The sequence below is a fragment of the Cnephaeus nilssonii genome (assembly GCF_951640355.1).
Source record: "Cnephaeus nilssonii genome assembly, chromosome: 2".
Lineage (NCBI taxonomy): Eukaryota > Metazoa > Chordata > Mammalia > Chiroptera > Vespertilionidae > Cnephaeus > Cnephaeus nilssonii.
The window spans coordinates 75427061-75445760 of record NC_137073.1 but is presented as its reverse complement, the minus strand read 5'-3'; the positions used below and the strand labels follow the sequence as shown (position 1 = coordinate 75445760).

The 18700-nt window shown below is 38.2% G+C and overlaps 1 protein-coding gene across 1 annotated transcript in view; it reads right to left on the bottom strand.

The window, feature by feature from the left end:
* Positions 1–18700, bottom strand: part of ANKRD31 (ankyrin repeat domain 31) — a 115673-nt gene that overhangs the window by 78231 nt on the left and 18742 nt on the right. The window contains exons 4-8 of the mRNA XM_079784874.1: positions 17808–17848; positions 11550–11620; positions 7252–7295; positions 4389–5021; positions 147–415 (exon numbers count right to left, since the gene is read on the bottom strand). Coding sequence (XP_079641000.1) covers positions 147–415; positions 4389–5021; positions 7252–7295; positions 11550–11620; positions 17808–17848 — 1058 coding nt within the window. The remainder of the gene's footprint in view (positions 1–146; positions 416–4388; positions 5022–7251; positions 7296–11549; positions 11621–17807; positions 17849–18700) is intronic.

The following is an 18700-nucleotide window of genomic DNA, read 5'->3' as shown; positions in this document are numbered from 1 at the left end:
AAGCAACTGCAAGATAATTATTTACCAATACTAAAAAGTAAAGTTCTTTACTTGGGGTAACTATACACTGACTCAATGTCCCAAGCATAGATTTATCTATAAGCTCTGTAGCATAGTTGGTAGAAAAATATAATTTTATAGCATACCTGAAAGTCTTAGTTGAAGAGTTATTTGCTTGACTCTCACAGCCAAGTACAGTGGGTAAAATCTTTTCTGGTATCTTATACACGTCATCTTTGTGCTTTGTATATTTGCCTACTTTCATTCTGGATGATCTCCTTAACACAGATGGAGGGTCCTGATCAGAGCTATTTTCCAATGGATTTGAATTTCTCTTATTATTTAGTGGATCACAAGAGATTACATTTTGATCAACCAACGTCTGCAATCCAAATGGATTTGGATCTTCTAGAGTCTGTAATAAAATATAAATAAATATTCAAATAATTACAACAATATAAAAATATTAAAACTAAGAGAAATAAGTTTCATCTTGTCCTTTTGAGTACATGAAAATGCCTCTTACAAGTTGAAAGTATAAAAACCCAGACATATGTGAATATAATGAAAATGTATGTAATATACAGTATAAAAGGCTAATACACAAAGTGTCCCCTCAGGAGTTTGGTCAGGAGACTGAGAGTTCAATCGCTCGCTATGATGTGCACTGACCACCAGGGGGTGGTGCAGAATGAAGGAAGGCCCTGGCCAGAAGCCAGCAGCTGGGAAAGGAAGGCCCTGGCCGGCAGCTGGCAGCCGGGGTAGGAAGGCAGCCGGCAGCTGGGAAGGAAGGCCCTGGCCTGCAGCCAGAAGGAAAGCCCTGATAGACCCTGATCGCTGGCCAGGCCTATGGACCCTAACTGTGCATGAATTTCGTGCACCAGGCCTCTAGTTAATATAACAAAAGACAATGCATATTTAAAAGCCTAAGTTAAGCAGAATATAAGTAAAAGTTATTTTTATCAATATTCATCCTTAAAATTTAGTGGCAAACCTGAGGTCACTCTGGGTGCTTTAATTTCACAGGAAATAGATAGCATAGACACATACAAAAGGTAGAGATATGACACTAGGCTAGATCTATGTTCTATTCAGCCTAGGTATTTTGCTATTTGACAGCAGTAGTTAATGATATTTTGTGGAATAAGGTAATATATAACCACTAGTGGCCCTGTGCACGAATCCGTGCATGAGTAGCTCGCTTCCCCGCTCTTCTGTAGCTCTCTGCTGCTCATAGCTCGCTGCCCCGCCCTCCTGTAGCTCTCTGCCACTCGTAGCTCGATGCCCCGCCCACCTGCTGATCAGTTGTTACGTGACAGCGCCCCAACCAATTTGCACATTACCCTATTATAAGTATAGATTATAATGATTTTAAAAGGTTAACAGTATATTATGAATAACTCTAATTTCCCCCTTAATAATCCATTATAGATGAAATACATTTTTTATAAATATCATGTAAAGCTTTCCTGAATTATTTATATATCCAGATTACAAAGCTTCTCAAGGTAATAAGATCCATATTTTTATTACAGCTGTGTAGGAGTATTTAATTTTTTTTGTTCTAAATCAATCTTCTTTCTAATTTTATTTATTTTTGAGTGATATGTTTAATCATGGTTTCTTTTAACATTAAATTATTAATTTTCATTGGTAATAGTGTATATGTATTGATTAAAATTATTTATATATATAAAAACCTAATATGCAAATAGACCGAATGGCGGAACAACTGAACAACTGGTCGCTGTGACATGTGCTGACCACCAGGGGGTGCACACAGAACATGGCAGGCGGCAGCAGCAGGCGGCAGAGCGCGAAACATGGTGGGCGTTGGCCACGGCAAGATGGTGGAGCAGGTGAGCTGGGGTGCCAGACCAAGGCAGGGCGCTGGTTGCTGTCATTGGGGCGAGCCTCTGGTGGTTACTGAAAATTCTTTGCTCCCGTGTGCCATGGTCCCGCCCGGAGCTCGCACCTGCTGCCAGCGCTGGCCCTGCTCACACCCACTGCCAGCATCCGGTGCCGGCCCCAATCGCTTGGCACCATCAGCAGGTTGAGTGGCGGTTGACGGCCCTGATCGCCCCTCACAGCTTCTCCACCCTCCACCCCTGCTCCTGAGGGGCAATCGGGGCCAACAGCTGCTGCTTGCACCCATTGACGGCACCAGCCCCACTCGCACCTGCTGCTGGCGCTGGCCCCAATCTCTCCACACCAACAGCGGGTGCGAGCGGGGCTGGCGCCGTCAACACGTGGGAGTAGCCACGGCAGGAGCAGAGCTGCTGGCAGACAGGGGACCGGAGGCCGTGGTGGAAGGGGCCGGGCGGGGGTGCAGAGGATGGGCCGAGACCCACCGCTGTGCCCACCGCAGACTCGTGGCCCACAGTTCCTTTCAAGGTGTGTGAATTTGTGCACTGGGCCCCTAGTTAAATATAGTAATATCAATAAACAATCAATAATCAATAATGATTATTTAATGTCACTGGGGCAAAACTCATTGCACAAACAGGCTACAGCATGGATGAAACTCGAGAGCATTATGTTAAGCGAAATAAGCCAGTCAGAGAAAGATAAATATCACATGATCTCACTCATTTGTGGAATATAATGAACAACATCAACTGATGAACAAAAATAGATCCAGAGAGAGAGAAGCATCAATCAGACCATCAAACCTCAGAGGGAAGGTAGGGGAGGATGGGGGTAAGGAGGAGAGATCAACCAAAGGACTTGTATTCATGTATATAAGCCTAACCAATGGACACAGACACCAGGGGGGTAAGGGCATGACTGGAGGTGGGGGGTGGGGAGGCAATGGGGGGATAAGGACACATATGTAATACCTTAATCAATAAAGAAAAAAAAGAAAATTAGAAACTCAAGCAATTATTCAAAGATTTCTTCTTTCTACTTTAAAAAATTTTTTTTTCTTGAAGACTTGCTAAGGTCATGTCTACTCTATCAATACCAATCGTAATTTCCTACATTCCTAGTATGAATGAGTTATTCATACTACCTCATTTTAGATTAGAATACTCAAATGTTTTAATTTCCATGCCATATTCCTGTAGTTTCTCTTTTTCTGAATAATTTTTAGTCCTATTATGTCTATTTTGAGATTTTTTTTTACCACAATTACATGTAGTATTTATTCTAGGTGTGTATGTTGCAGTATGACCTTAATATCATGTTATTTATATCTTCCCATGGATGTTCACAGGAGCATTTTGATAATAGCCAAAATAAAAGAAAAAACAATAATCCAAATAACCATAATTAGTGAATCAGTCAAATAAATTACACACACACACACACACAATCCATACAGTAGAATGACATGCAGCAACTAAAAATATTTAAGTTGTGTGCTACATTTGCTGAGGCAGAAAGATAACCAAGATTATTGTTAAATTTAAAAAACAAGTTATATGTTTATATTATATGTATTATAGTCCCATTTACATAAAATTATATAGACTATGCATAGAAATAATTAGAGACAGAGATACACTAAACTGTTAATAGTGATTATCTCTGGAAAGCAGAATTGTGGGAGACTATATTATTATGTATTGCTGTAATGCTTAGTTTTTATATAATGAGGACATATTACAATAATGATGATTTTTTAAAATTTTCAACAAGGAAAAGTGACTTGGCAAGTGGTAGGCCACTGGCGGGTCTCCAGGCATGATACTGTAAGCACTGTGACACCTGGCAGTATCTTCAGACACAGAATGCAAAGTTCTCCTGAAGCCAGGCATACTTTTTCCCTCTCTAAGCAGCCCAATTACATATATTCTATGTCCTGTTAGAGATTAATGTGGGGTATCTCATCTCTACTGTGCACCCAGGTAGACATAGTGACTTTCTTAGGTAATAGGGAAAATTCTGGTAAAGAATTCTCTCTTTCCTGAATATAAGCAATCTAAAGATATGTTTTCACAGGTCTTCTGGGGAGAAACTGATCTATTTTAATTTTTGCCCCCTTGAAAACTCAACCCTAGGAACCTCTAAAAAGATCACTGACCTAGGTGGCGTGGCTCAGTGGTTGAGTGTCAACCTATGAACCAGGAGGTCACAGTTCAATTCCGGTCAAGGGCACATGCCTGGGTTGCGGGCTCGAGCCCCAGTAGGGGGCGTGTAGGCAGCAGCCAATCAATGATTCTCTCTCATCATTGATGTTTCTATATCTCTCTCCCTTCCTCTCTGAAATCCATAAAAATATACTTAAAATTAAAAAATAGATCACTATGCTTCAAAGTCAACAAGTCTTTTCTGAGTGTTGATATTTGTGTAGAAGGTTTGATTTTAAAATAAAGTATATGGGCAATAAGACTTGTTAAAAGGCACTATAAAAGGCAAAATCATAGACTCATACTTGCACTTACTTGCTCCATTGAAGGATGCTTGTCCTGCAGCTCGGCTAACTTGGAATCTTGTTCATATGGTGGAATAGAACAAAGAGATTCAAAATTCACCTCTGCTATTTGTGTGCAATCTTCATCAGTCTGAGACATGTTGGGCTCTATTCCTAAACATTCATTTCCAGCACTGAGACTGCTGTGACAAATGGGTCCCACCTTGGCTTCTGACAATGTGTTTATGGCTGCTAACAATTCAGCTGGCAATGCATCATCCTTTGTGTTTTCTAGTAAATCTCTGTGACATGTCAAAGGTATTGATAGGGAATTCAAAGAGTTGCTCAATGGGCTCATCAACTCTCTAGGTTCAATATCATTCATTGTTTCAAACAATGTCTCCTCCTGTGTGCTTGCTGGTGATGTTATTAACTTTTCTAAGGCAGAAACAAAAGTTTCAACAGAGCTTTCTTCATCTTTGGTTTCTTCAGAAGTCATGGTCAATGTGACTTCCTTTCCAGACTCAAAAAATACATTTGGTGCTGCTAAGATCTTCTGTGGCTCTATTAACGAATTCTCCTTGACAGCAACCATATCAGATACTTTAATAGCAGTACCTGAGAGAAGGCTAATTTCAGGAGAATCTCCATCTGCATTTAGTTCCTGTGTATTCAAAAAAGAAATTCCATCAGTACAGAATATACAAAGAAGTGTTTAAAATGAAAACTTTATAGTTTTCCAATTTATCATGTCAGTAAGTTATCACCAAAAAGTTTTAACAAATTTCCCTCCCTCCCCCTTCTATAAATAAAAATAGTCTTTACTACTTTCCTATACCAAATCACTAATGAACAAATGGCTAAACATACAAAAGAAGACCAAGGGTAAAATTGGCTGGACCATAATTACAGATGGCAAATTATCCGTTCAGCTAAGTTTAAATTAACCATGCTAAAAGAAGAAGCAGAGATGGCATGGATAGTTAACAGATTATCTTAAAACTTCACTGCAGTTAATGGTTGTCAAAAACTTGGTCAAAAATCTATTGAATTTTATAAAAATTATTAATCAGGAATAAAATTGGTATAGTTTCACCTTCTTTTTATTTCCCACCTCTTTATGAATATATTAAATGTGAAGTAAAAAAGCCAAAAGACAGGAGGTCAGAGGAACAAAGAGGAGAAATGAGGGAACAGTTCTATGTAAATATTACGAGCCCTGCCTATAAATAAATGGTTCTGAGTTGTGAATTTTTTAAACAAAAAAACACAAAACTTGTATTTCTAAATGACTATTATTTTTCAAAAACATCATCTTAATAGATTATACCCATTCTCAAATATTTCTAATGCTCAAAATATTATGAGACTTCCTCTTTTGAAAGTAGTACTTTCAATTTTTTATAAGCCATTCAAGAAAACCACTCTCAATATTTTAAAGGAACTGAACTTCTTTTCAACACTAAAAACCATTTATTTGGTTGACCTTAAATAACAGAATGGGTTTCAATAAATTTTGACTATTCCTGAATGTCAAATCCACCTTCCAATGACATACCACTGTGATAAAATGAACTGTGAATTGTAAGCCCTTTAATATTCTGACTTGAATAAGAAAAATGAAAACTATTTTATTCCCTCTCCTCCTTTTCTACCTGCCATCATTTATCTTCTTCCATACATAACACACAAAGCTTAAGAAGATATATTTATTTAGTAGTAATGCAAACTATAATTTTCTCTGAAAGATAAAAGGAATTTAGAAGGAATTCAAGAACCAGATCCTATCCATTCTTAAAGGCACAGTTCAAGATCTCCCTTCTATTTGAAATCTTTATAGCTATTAAATCCAAAGCCATAGATGTAATAAAGTATATACAGGGTGTCCCCCCAAAATGTATACACACTTTGAATAACTATAAAGGCAATGTTTATTAAATCTAAAAAGAAAGAAACATCAATTGAACTATCAGCTGTTAAAGCTTGCATACATTTTTTGGGACACCCTGTATATTGGACACTGCCCTAAAAGAATTTAATTTCTAACTAAAGATTAAAAGAATAAGTACATAAGACATTAAATAAAGTATAAATAATGTAAAAAATACTGTATGAATTCAAATGAATGGCATAAACCATAGAGTGGCCTAATGTATTACAAGATAGTTTTTTGGAGAAGGGAAGAGGAGGGAGTCTGCAGCAAGTTTTCATGATTGTTTTAAAAATGCTTGGTTAGACAAAGTTAAATAGGTTTCTTTACCATAAGAATTTTCATAGTATGCATATTATAAATCTGAGAAGACTTTAGGATACAGTGTTCTCCAAACTTCTTTGTTCAAAAAAGTCCTTTTTCTCAAAAGATCTATTAATTTTATAGGATGCAAGTGCTTAGGAAAAAATGATATAGTCAGTGAGTAACAAATGCTAAAGAGGAAGCAATTTGTTCAAGATCAACAAAATTATCTGAGAAAGAGCCATAAAGGAAAGGGGACTTGAGCCTGAAATAAAAAAAAATTGTGAAGGAGTGAAATAAGGGAGAAACACATATTATTAACCACCAACTAAGGCCCAGACACCATGAACTATCATTGCTCTGTCCGCACAATCCTGTGAAAAGGATATCACTAGTGGTATTCTACACATATAAATGACACACTTGGAATGCACACCTATCTGGTTCCAAATTGTATGCTCTTTCTCTTGCTTCCGGGTTCTTGACTTGAACGAGTCACTGAAGCAGGAATGTGTAAGGTACAGCTGAGATGAAGTAAGGTACAGGTATAGTAGTATTAACCAAGGAAGAGTCTAAATGGGCTTGAGACTTTAATCAACATAATTTTTTTAAAAATCTAAACCCATGATCTGTATGCCTAATCTCAGTTATATAGACCAACCTTTGCTGGGTGTAGCAAAACTTCAGGGTTTTCAGCGTTAGGCCCTAGAAGAGAAAAATATATGTTTACATTCCAATTTTATTAAAGTACTAAAACCACACGTACCCTCACCTGGCATTTCTTAATCATGTAACTTGAAATTACTCCCTCAGAAATATATATAACATTTCAAATATTTTCTATATATTATATCAATTTGATATAAAAGTATCATTATGTTGCCAATAAAGTTTATAAAAAAAATTTTTGCCACTTCTTTAAAAATATTTTACATGAAGTCAAGTAAAATTATAAGTATTTGGAATTATTTTGGCTGAGCTATTCTAAGTGTTTATAACTACAAGGGGAAAAATCACATCTACTTTCTCAGTGTTCTTATCCAGTATAGGTAATAGAATTTAAAGAAATTCATGCTGTCAAGTTAAGCATGAAAAGGAATGCCCCATGTAGACTCAGGAGGTTATCCTAAATGTGCCTTCACCATCAACTCCTCACCTGGCCTGTTGCCCCTGAGATGAGCTGGCTGACAGCAATTCACACCAAGTTAAGGATGATCAAGAAAAGATATATTTCTCCTACTCCATTCCTCTTGCCTCCAACCTGCACTGGCAAGGCCCTGCCACACTGACACACTTAGGCAGGAATTCAGGGCTCACTGGCATATGTTTGAGTCATTACTTTGGTTTCTTTTGATTAGGCAATATCTAGACCTAGAGTGTAAGCAAATAATTATCTACTGAACTTCAGAATGCATCCTCACAAGCAAGACAGGTTTTTCAGGGGGAACAATAAACATACTGAGCTTATATGCTTACTGAGCTTTATAGCCTGCAAAAACCTATAATTATTATTATTATTTGCTTCACCTTTGCCATTTGATGATGAAAAGCTATGAAAATCAGCTAGGAAGATTAATAGCATGGTATTCCAGTTCCTCACAGAATTATGAGCAAAAAGTCATAAGAATAAATCATTTCTTATCCTTGCATTAGAGTCCTTTGTGCCAAGCAATAATGATATATAGCACTATCAATATCTTTGTTTAAAATTTTGTATTTCTGGTTGCTTAAAATTTAATACCAATAAAGGAACACTTTAAAAACAATAGATACATCTTCAATTATCTTTGCAAGGAGATTGTTTTTAATAAACTCTCAAATCCTTTGGGGTTAGAGTTCAAAAAGAGAAAAAGTTCATCCTCTTCCTCCTTCTCTGAATTGTAAAGAACCTGTCATCTTTTATGTTGTTTCTAACCACCTCAATATAAAAATGATCTGGGGAGGGGTGTGGGATGGGAATGGGGGGACGAGGACAAATATGTGATACCTTAATCAATAAATAAATTTAAAAAAATATATATACATATATATATATATATATATATATATATATATATATATATATATAAATGATCATTCTTTTGTGCCAATAGTTACTATTCTTAAAACTTGATAAATTAATATAATGAAGTGTATTATTATAATTTGATTACTATATTTAAAAACACATTTAGAAGGAATTCTCATTTTCCAGCAACAAAATTTACTTAAAAGTTTTCACAAATAAAAAAAGTATTTTTCTTGAGTTCTTATCCCTCCTTTAATAAATTATTAAAAGATTTTCTACTTATCACTTGAAAAGATAAAATGTGCTGTATGCAAAATAAATTCTAAAGTGCCAAATGAAAAGAAAATGCTCAGAGGAACTTAATTTTAACTTATAAACAAACTATTTTAAGGCCAATGTTATCATATTTACTAAAGATCATTTACTTATTTTGGTCAGTTACAATCTGGTTAGAATTACTCTGAATCGGGAGGGAGAAGATAGAATTGTATAAGAACAGAGTCAATTATACTACCTAACAATTTAATCGTTTCCTTATATGTAAATTAACCCACTGTCTAGGATGATAACAAAAGGAGCTTCCTGTTCTGAACACTCTGAAGAGTAAAAGCAAGAGGGTGCTGCAATGAAGTGCCAGAAGGGAAGAGAATTATTTCTGGGTCTCAAGTCACAGAAGCTTCATGGCATCAAGAAACACCATGAAGTTATAATTCTGGTGCCCATGGCACTTTTAAAGGAACAGTCAGTAAAATACTTGTGACTCAGAAGTTCAATGAGTGCCTTATGATGCTATTGGTGGTGGCAAAAGTGCACAAATACCAATAGCATTATAAGGTGTAACTGCTCTCAGAAGGCCAAATGAGTAGGAGGTTGGAAGTGTGGGAAATGCAGGGAATAGTGGAACCCTGTTTTTCTGAGTCTGAGTATGAGAAAAATGAGAATAGATCTTTTGCCTAACTATTGCTGACCCTCGTTATCATGTTCAAAATCCAAAGGAAAGAAAGGAATACCCAAGGCATGCTAACACCCATGACACCTCTCTTTCAAATTGTTTAAGACAACCTATATAATAAAAGCCTAATATGCTAAGTGTCCGGTCATCCAGTCATCCATTCAACCAATCAAAGTGTAATATGCTGATATGCTAAGGCCGCACAACCACTCGCTATGACATGCACTGACCACCAGGGGGCAGACAGTCAACCAGTCGACCAGTTGCTATGATGTGCACTGACCACCAGGGGGCAGATGCTCTGACTGGTAGGTTAGCTTGCTGCTGGGGTCCGGTCAATCAAGCCCTCCTGTGGTCCCACCCCAGCTGGCCAACCTCCTGCGTTCCTCCCTGGCCCCAATCGTGCTCCAGTGGGGTCCCTCGCACTGGCCTACGCTCTCTTGCAATTCGGGACCCCTTGGGGGATGTCAGAGAGCCGGTTTTGGCCCAATCCTGCAGGCCAGGCTGAGGGACCCCACTGGTGCACGAATTCGTGCACCAGGCCTCTAGTACTTACCTAAAAAAGGACTTCAACTTCTAAGATGGTACCTCTGTAGCTTCATTATTGTTCCAGTTTAACTATAAACTGAATCTTGTAAAAGATGCTAAACGGGTTTTCACCACATCTGGAGGGCATGTTTGGCATAATCTGAATTATATTAGGCTATTTGCTATTGATTAGACATCTGAAAAACTACAAAGGCTTTTATACTTGGAGAGAAACATCCATTACTATTTGTATTTATGTTTGTTTAATGGTCAATTTATTAAACTTCTGTTTAATCTGAAAACTACTGTTTCTTTAATATTTCAACATTAATTACAAACTTAAATTCCCTTAAATAATTTAAACTACAAATTTAATGTTTGCTATTTCAAACATATTAACTATTAGACAAAACACACATGAATACAATGGCCTTAAAACTTATTAATGCTCTTAATCTAATTCTATAATAACAATACATTGGTGTAATTCATTCTACATTATTTCTATATCTGTTCCTATGCTTTCTTATGATTAAAGTTATTGACTGATTTTTTTCTTGGCACATAAGACATTTCCCTCAAGATAATTCAAACCTGAACACCCAATTATCTGGCTTTACTTTAATAAACTTAAACTTCACAAAGGTTATTTTTTATGATCTAATGTTTTGCCCAAGAATGCTGCTACCTTTAAGTTTTAGGTGGCCAGTGTTACAAAAGCTTTTGTGCTATCATTATTATATACTGATCTATTCTGTTAGCATCATTGCAATTTTAATATCTTATCATGAGTAGCAGGACCATCTAAGGCTTTAATTTCCTAAGAGATGAGGGATCTAATCTGTGTAGAAAACTCTCCTTAACTGGATATCAAGTTAGTCTGCCATCTTGGAACTTAATTAGACCCCACTTCTTACGTTTTTATGTGTGGCTGCTGATGCTGTGTGGTCTTTCCTTTTCTTGGTACAGTTCTTATCTGAGGACTACTTGACTTACAATTCTGTTTTCTTTCTTCTCTACTTACACAGTGATAAACAAAAATATCCTATGCTTTGTAAACATTATGTATTTAATAGGGAAAACAAAAAGCACGTGTATTAACAGGTTCCTATTTCTTAAAGTCATTAAGAAGTCTTAAACACTCTACTATAGCTGCTTTTCTTTTTGCATTGAGACTACCTTTGGTACACTATTAACATTTTTAAAAAATATTTTTTACCCAGCCGATGTGGCTCAGTGGTTGTGGGCTGGATCCCCCGTAAGGGGCGTGTAGGAGGCAGCGGATAAAAGATTATCATCATTGATGTTTCTATCTCTCTCTCTCCCTTCCTCTCTGAAATCAACAAAAAAATATATATTTTTTTAAAAATGCATGGTAGCAATATATACTAGACTAGCCCAGTTGTAAATAAATATGTCTAATTAGACTAAGACAAATTTACTTTATATGACTCTACCCATGAAAACATACCTTGAATACTTTTGTGGTTCAGTGAAAGTTCAGCTTCAGGAAATGACACAATGAACATTGGACAACTTTTTCTGGTTTTAAAACATAAATCAATTAATAAATAAAAATTTTAAAATGAAAAGAAGAAACACTTTCTCATTCAAATACAATTTAAATTTTTTTCTTCATTTAAAGGAATTTCAAAATAGGATGTTTTTATTGCTACATTATTCCAATCACTTTTACAATTACTACCAATTTGTTAACATTAATATTTCAAATGCTGCCCTATTTTGTTTGGCTCAGTGAATAGAGTGTCAGCCTGCGAACTGAAGGGTCCCGGGTTCGATTCTGGTCAAGGGCACATGCCTGGGTTGCAGGTTCGATCCTCAGTAGGGGGCATGCAGGAGGCAACCAATCAATGATTCTCTCTCATCATTGATGTTTCTATTTCTCTCTCCTTCTCCCTTCCTCTCTGAAAATATTCTATATAATAAAAGGCTAATATGCAAATAGACCAAACAGTGGTACAACCACACAACTGGTCGCTATGACGTGCACAGACCACCAGGGGACACGCACGAACATGGGGGTGTTGGCCGAGAGGGATGGTGGAGCAGCTGAGCGGGGGCACCAGACCAAGGCGGGGCACCAGTGGCTGTCATCGGGGCAAGCCTCTGGTGGTTACTGAAAATTCTTTGCTCCCGTGCGCCATGATCCAACTTGGTGCTCGCACCCACTGCCAGCTCCCAGCGCCAGCCCCGATCGCTCAGCGCCATCAGTGGGTGCAAGTGGAGACTGCTGGCTCTGATCATCCTTCAGGGCTTCTCCACCTCCCCCTGCTCCTGAGGGGCAATCGGGGCAACAGCTGCTGCTCGCACCCACTGCTAGTGCTAGCCCCAATCACTCGATGCCATCAGTGGGTGTGAGCGGGACTGGCGCTGTCAGTGCATGGGAACGGTGGTGGAGGGAGCAGGGTTGCTGGCAGAGAGGGGACTGGGGTGGGGGGGAGCGCAGGAGGGGCAGGGCAGGGGCGCTGAGGATGGGCCAAGACCCGCCTCTGTACCCACTGCAGCCTAGTGGCCCACAGTTCCTTTCAAGGTGCATGAATTTGTGCGCTGGGCCCCTAGTATTTAAATAAAATATTTCAAGTGCTTGCATAGAGGGAGCTGAAAATTTAATGGGTGAACTTCAGTGGTGTAAATATGTTAAACTACACTTAGTTCTGAAAGTAACTTTAGAGATGACTGTCTGCCAAAAAGGGGTGATGGGGTCAGGAAAAAAGAAATCCTGCTCTTGAACTATGTAGCTTGACTATCAAATACACTGAAAGTTTGTCATTATACTTTAAGATGTAAGTGAAAGTCACTAATGACTAATGACATGATTTATAATTCTTGTATTTCACAGTAAAGAAAAAGATAGGAAAGATAGGAAATACTGAAGGGAAGAGGTTGAAAGCACAATAAGTCATTCTTTTTTTTTATTATTTAAAGTATTACATGTCTCCTTCCCCACACACACACATTAACCCTCCCTCCGCCACTCCCACCCCCGAGGGCAAACTCCCATCACCCCAGTGTCTGTCCATTGATTATACTAATATGCATGCATACAAGTCCTTTGGTTGATCTCTAACCCTCCCCCTGCCCCACCCCCAGCCTTTTCTCCGAGGTTGGATGGTCTGCTCAGTGCCGCCTTGTCTCTGGATCCATTTTTTTTTTTTTTTTAGTCTTTTTGGATCCATTTTTGTTCATCAGTTTATGTTGATCATTATATCCCACATATGAGTGAGATCATGTGATATTTATCTTTCTCCAACTGCCTTATTTTGCTTAGCATAATGCTCTCCAGTTCCATCCATGCTGTTGGAAATAGTAAAAGTTCCTTCTTTTTATTTATTTATTTATTGTTTGAAGTTTTACATATGTGTCCTTTTTCCCTGCTTGATGCCGCCCCAACCCCCCAGCCATTCCCACCCCAGACAATCCCCCACTGCCTCAGTGTCTGTGTCCATTGGTTATGCTAATATGCATGCATAGAAGTCCTTTGGTTGCTCTCTAACCCACCCCTCCCCCCCTCCATTTGTCTCTGGATTTATTTTTATTCATCAAATTATGTTGATCATTATATCCCACATATGAGTGAGATCATGTGACATTTACCTTTCTCTGACTGCCTTATTTCACTTAGCATAATGCTCTCCAGTTCCATCCATGCTGTTGCAAATGGTAAGAATTCCTTCATTTTTATAGCAGCATAGTATTCCATTATGTAGATGTACCACAGTTTTTTAATCCACTCGTCTGCTGATGGGCACTTAGGCTGTGTCCCAATCAGAAAAGATATATGCACCCCTATGTTCATAGCAGCACAATTTACAATAGCTAAAATAAGTCATTCTTAATCTGTAATTGTGATCATCTGCCCTGGGATCATTAAAAGTTCATTGAAGAAAAGCAATCAGTTAATCTTTTTCTCAACTACTTTACTACACAAATTCAATCAAGATGTCTTCCTTAAAAAAAGAAAATAAAAAGAAAGCCTGGGCTGTGGCTGATAAGGATCAGTTGGTTGCAGACTTGATTCCTTGTCACAGCACAGGTTGTGGGTTCGGTCCTGAACCATGTAAGCTACTATCTCATATTTGCTATTCCTTTCAATCTTTTTGTTTTGTTAATCCTCACTTGATAATTTTTCCATTGATTTTAAAAAATGTTTTTATTGATTTCAGAGAGAGGAAACGAGAGGGAGAGAGAGAAAAATCAATGATGAGAGAGAATCATCAATTGACTGCCTCCTGCACGCCTCTTACTTGGGACTGAGCCCACAACCCAGGCATGTGCCCTGACTGAAAATCGAACTGTGACCTCCTGGTTCATGGGTCAACATTCAACCACTGAGCCACACCAGCTGGACTCCACTGAGTTTTAGAGAGAGAGGGAGGGAAGAAGAGGGAAAGGGAGAGAAAGAGGGAGAGGGACGGAGAGGGAGAGAGAGACAGAAAGAGGGAGAGGGAGAGAGAGAGAAAGATCCATGTGAGAGAGACACACGTTGGTTGGTTGCCTCTTGCACATGCCCAGACCAGGGCTGGGGTTGGAACTTGCAACCCAGGTACAAATTGAACCTGTGACCCTTCAGTGCGTGAGCTGATGCTCTAACCACTGAGAAACACAGGCCAAGACTGTTTTCACTCTTTTGCCATATATTTTGTTTGACATATATAACAAAAATCTGATCTTATGCAGACATGCAGCTGAAAAAGAAAGGAGTATTTTAGTAGCCTTTTTGGATAATTGTGGCTATTCTTCTTAGATATCACACCAAAATTCTAAAAGCAATAACTTCCTTAAAGGTAACTGAAAATGTAGAAATTGAATCAAACTCAATGAACTTTTTATATTGTGTTACATTATAACACAGAGACCCAATGCACGAAATTCATGCATGGGTAGGGACAATCTGTGGGGTGACTGGTGGGGCAATCGCGGGGGGCGGGGGGGGGGGGGGCCCACAGGCACCCACCTTGGCTGGCCTGGGGCCTGCGGGCTGGGGGCAGCTCCTGCATTGAGCGTCTGCCCCCTGGTGGTCAGTGCTCATAACAGTGACCGATTGTTCCACAGGTTGTTCCGCTGCTTGCTCGATTTGCATATTAGGCTTTATTATATAGGGTTGGTCTACTTGCACTCAGATCTTTTATCTGTTACTGATTTTGTGATATCATGCATTGGTCTTTTAGAAAATATTGAGTTATGCAAATCTTTTTTTTTAATATATATATTTTATTGATTTTTACAGAGAGAAAGGGAGAGGGATAGAGAGTTAGAAACATCAATGAGAGAGAAACATCGATCAGCTGCATCCTGCACACCCCACTGGGGATGTGTGTGCAAGCAAGGTACATGCCCTTGACCGGAATCGAACCAGGGACCCTTGAGTCCGCAGGCCGACACTCTATCCACTGAGCCAAACCAGTTAGGGCTGCAAATCTGTTTTTAATCTCACTCAAGGATATATTTTTATTAATTTTTAAAGAGAGAAGAAAGGAGAGAAAAACATTGATGTGAGAAAGAAACACCGATCAGTTGCGTCTTGTACACACTCCAACCAGGGATTAAACCAGAAACCTAGGTATGTGCCCTGACTAGGAATCAAACCTGAAACCTTTTTAGGTATATGGGATGACACTCCAACCAACTTCACCACCTAGCCAAGGCGAATTATGCAAATCTTATATGTATTTCATTATAAAATATCAAAAACATCACCTTTGTAAATATTACCACTGATCTCACCAGAAAACTTTTAAGTATTGGAAAGCCATCAATGTCAAAGTGGTAGACAGAAGTTTTCCTAAACTCTAATTTTCTCTTGAAAGCTTGAATTTTTTCATTGGCAACAAATACCATTAGCAGTTTTTCTTGAAGTGACTGGGTTACTTCATTCATTTTCAAGAAAATGTCTGACATATACACAAGTGTGAATAACTAGTTTGTTAGTTATTTTTTTCAAGTTTAAAAAAAAAAGTAAGGCTAGTTTTTTGTTTGTTTTTTCAGAAAACAACTCCAAGACCATGTGGATTCCTGCAACAGAGAGGAATTGATAGGACTGCTCCAGCCATGAAGACAGAAGAGAAACAGTCCAGAGATGGAAGAGATCTCATAACAATACCAACACATTATTGGAAGAGATCTCATATGGCTGACGATGCCTTGCCATACTAGCAGTCAGCACCTTGTGTTGCTGCAGGTTGCCCAGGACCAAACCAGAGAGGGTCTGACCTGCATTACCACCATTTGTCCACCATCCAGAACTGAAATATCATTGCTGGCATGTACACATAAGGAACTGTTTGACATTGAAATTGGGACTCAAAAGAACTGTTGGCCCAGAAAGAAACTCACTACAGACTGATTCATTTGCCTCTCAACATAACCATTATTGCTTGTCTCATTTTTGGTTCTTATAAGTGTATTTCTAGTACCGCATGATCTCACTCATCTAGGGGAAATAATGAACAACATAAACTGATGAACAAAAACAGACCTGGAGACAGGGAAGCATTGATCATACTGTCAAACCTCAGAGGAAAGGTAGGGGAGGGTGCGGGTAAAGGGGAGAGATCAACCAAAGGACTTGTATGCATGCATATAAGCCTAACCAGTGTTCACGGACAACAGCTGGATGGGGCATGCGTGGGGAGGGGTTTGGGATGGGAATGGGGGGATGAGGACAAATATGTGATACCTTAATCAATGAAGAAATTTTTTTTAAAAAGGCTAGTTTTCTTAAACAAGTGCTCTACTCAGTACTTTTAGCATATTTCCCGCTTCATTTGATTTAATAAAACTAATAATTTTTCTGCTTCAACAAATTCATTAAGTGAAACTGGCTGTTTTTTTGTTTGTTTGTTTGTTTGTTTTTAACTGCTAGCACACGGCAGTGAAAAATACTGTGATTATTAGTGCTATTTGGTGGCACTGCCCTGATTCCTACCTAGGACTCCAGAATTTTACCCATTTACTTGAGGACTGTAAGTGCAAACGTAAATACAAGCAATAGGCAATAATGTGTTGGTATTGTTATGAAAATGATTTTGACCTCACAGACCCTCTGGAAAGAGGCTCAAAGATTCCTAGATGGTGCACAGACCACACTTTGGGAATCATTGTTTTAAAAGAACTAAAAGGGTAGTCTCCTAAAGTAAATAGTTGTATGAAGTCTAATTTCAATAAATTCTACAATTTCTTCTTTCATGCTATGCCTTAAATTCCCTTTCAAAATAATATTAATAAACAGAATCATTTAATCTGATTCAACCTCTCTTAAGAAATAAAACTTACTGCCTAGACAGTGGGTGAGCATTGACCCATGGCACCAAGAGGTCACTGGTTCAATTCCTGGTCAGGGCGCATGCCCAGGTTGCAGGCTCAGGCTCTAGTAGGGGGCATGCAGGAGGCAGCCAACCAATTATTCTCTCTCATCATTGATGTTTCTATCTCTCTATCCCTCTCCCTTCTTCTCTCTCTAAAAATCAATAAAAATGTATGTTTTAAAGAAGAATACTTTAAAAATAAAAATAAATTTAAGAAAGAAATAAAACTTATTGAGAGTATTTGTAAAATTATACACACACACACACACACACACACACACGCTGCTAAAGGGGCAATTATTCAAAAACATAATTCTAAAACTGTTAAGAAAATGAAGACATTTTTGATGTGCAAAATGACAAAGTATCTATAACATAATAAAGCCAAAAATTAGTATGCTTACTCTAACAGAGCTTGATTTTGTTCCATTTCAGCTTGAGGTTGCTAGGGAAAAAAAAACACAGTAGTTTTCCAACTGATGAATACTAACCCAATGCAACACACTAAACATTTAACATTTAAGGTAATTCATGTTATTCTTTCTTAGCATCTTTTTTTAAATTGTGGTAAAATACATATAAAATAAAATTTACAATTTTAACCATGTACAGTTCTGTGGTACATATATATTCACAATGATGTGCAACCATCACCACAATCCATCTCCAGAAGTTATTCATCCTCTCCTACTAAAACTCCATATCCATTAAACATTAACTGTCCATTTACCACCCCACCAATCCTCAGCATCTACCCTTCTACTTTTTGTCTCTATGAATTTGACTACTCTAAGAAGCTCATATAAAAGAAATACTGCAGCACTGGCCAGTTTTGCCTAGTGGGTAGAGCGCTGGCCAGCAGGCTGAAGGGTCACAGGTTCAATTCCCGGTCAAGGGCATGCATATCGGTTGCAGGCTCAATCTCTGGCCCCCAGTCCGATGTTTCTCTCTGCCTCTCCCCCTCCCTTCCACTCTCTCTAAAAATAATGGAAAAATATCCTCAATGAATATTTAAAAAAAAAAAAGGAATACTACGCATATTTGTCCTCTTATGACTGGTTTATTTCACTTAGTATAATGTCTTCAAGGTTTATCCATGTTGTAGCATGGCTGAAGAATATTCCATTGTATGTACCATATTTTGTTTACCCACTCATTTGTTAGTAGACACTTTGGTTACTTGCACCTTTTGGCTATTGTGAATAATGTTTCTATGAATGTGGGTAAACAAATATATTTCCGAGTCCCTATATCCACTTATTTTAGGTATAATTGCAAAAGTGGAATTTTTGGATCC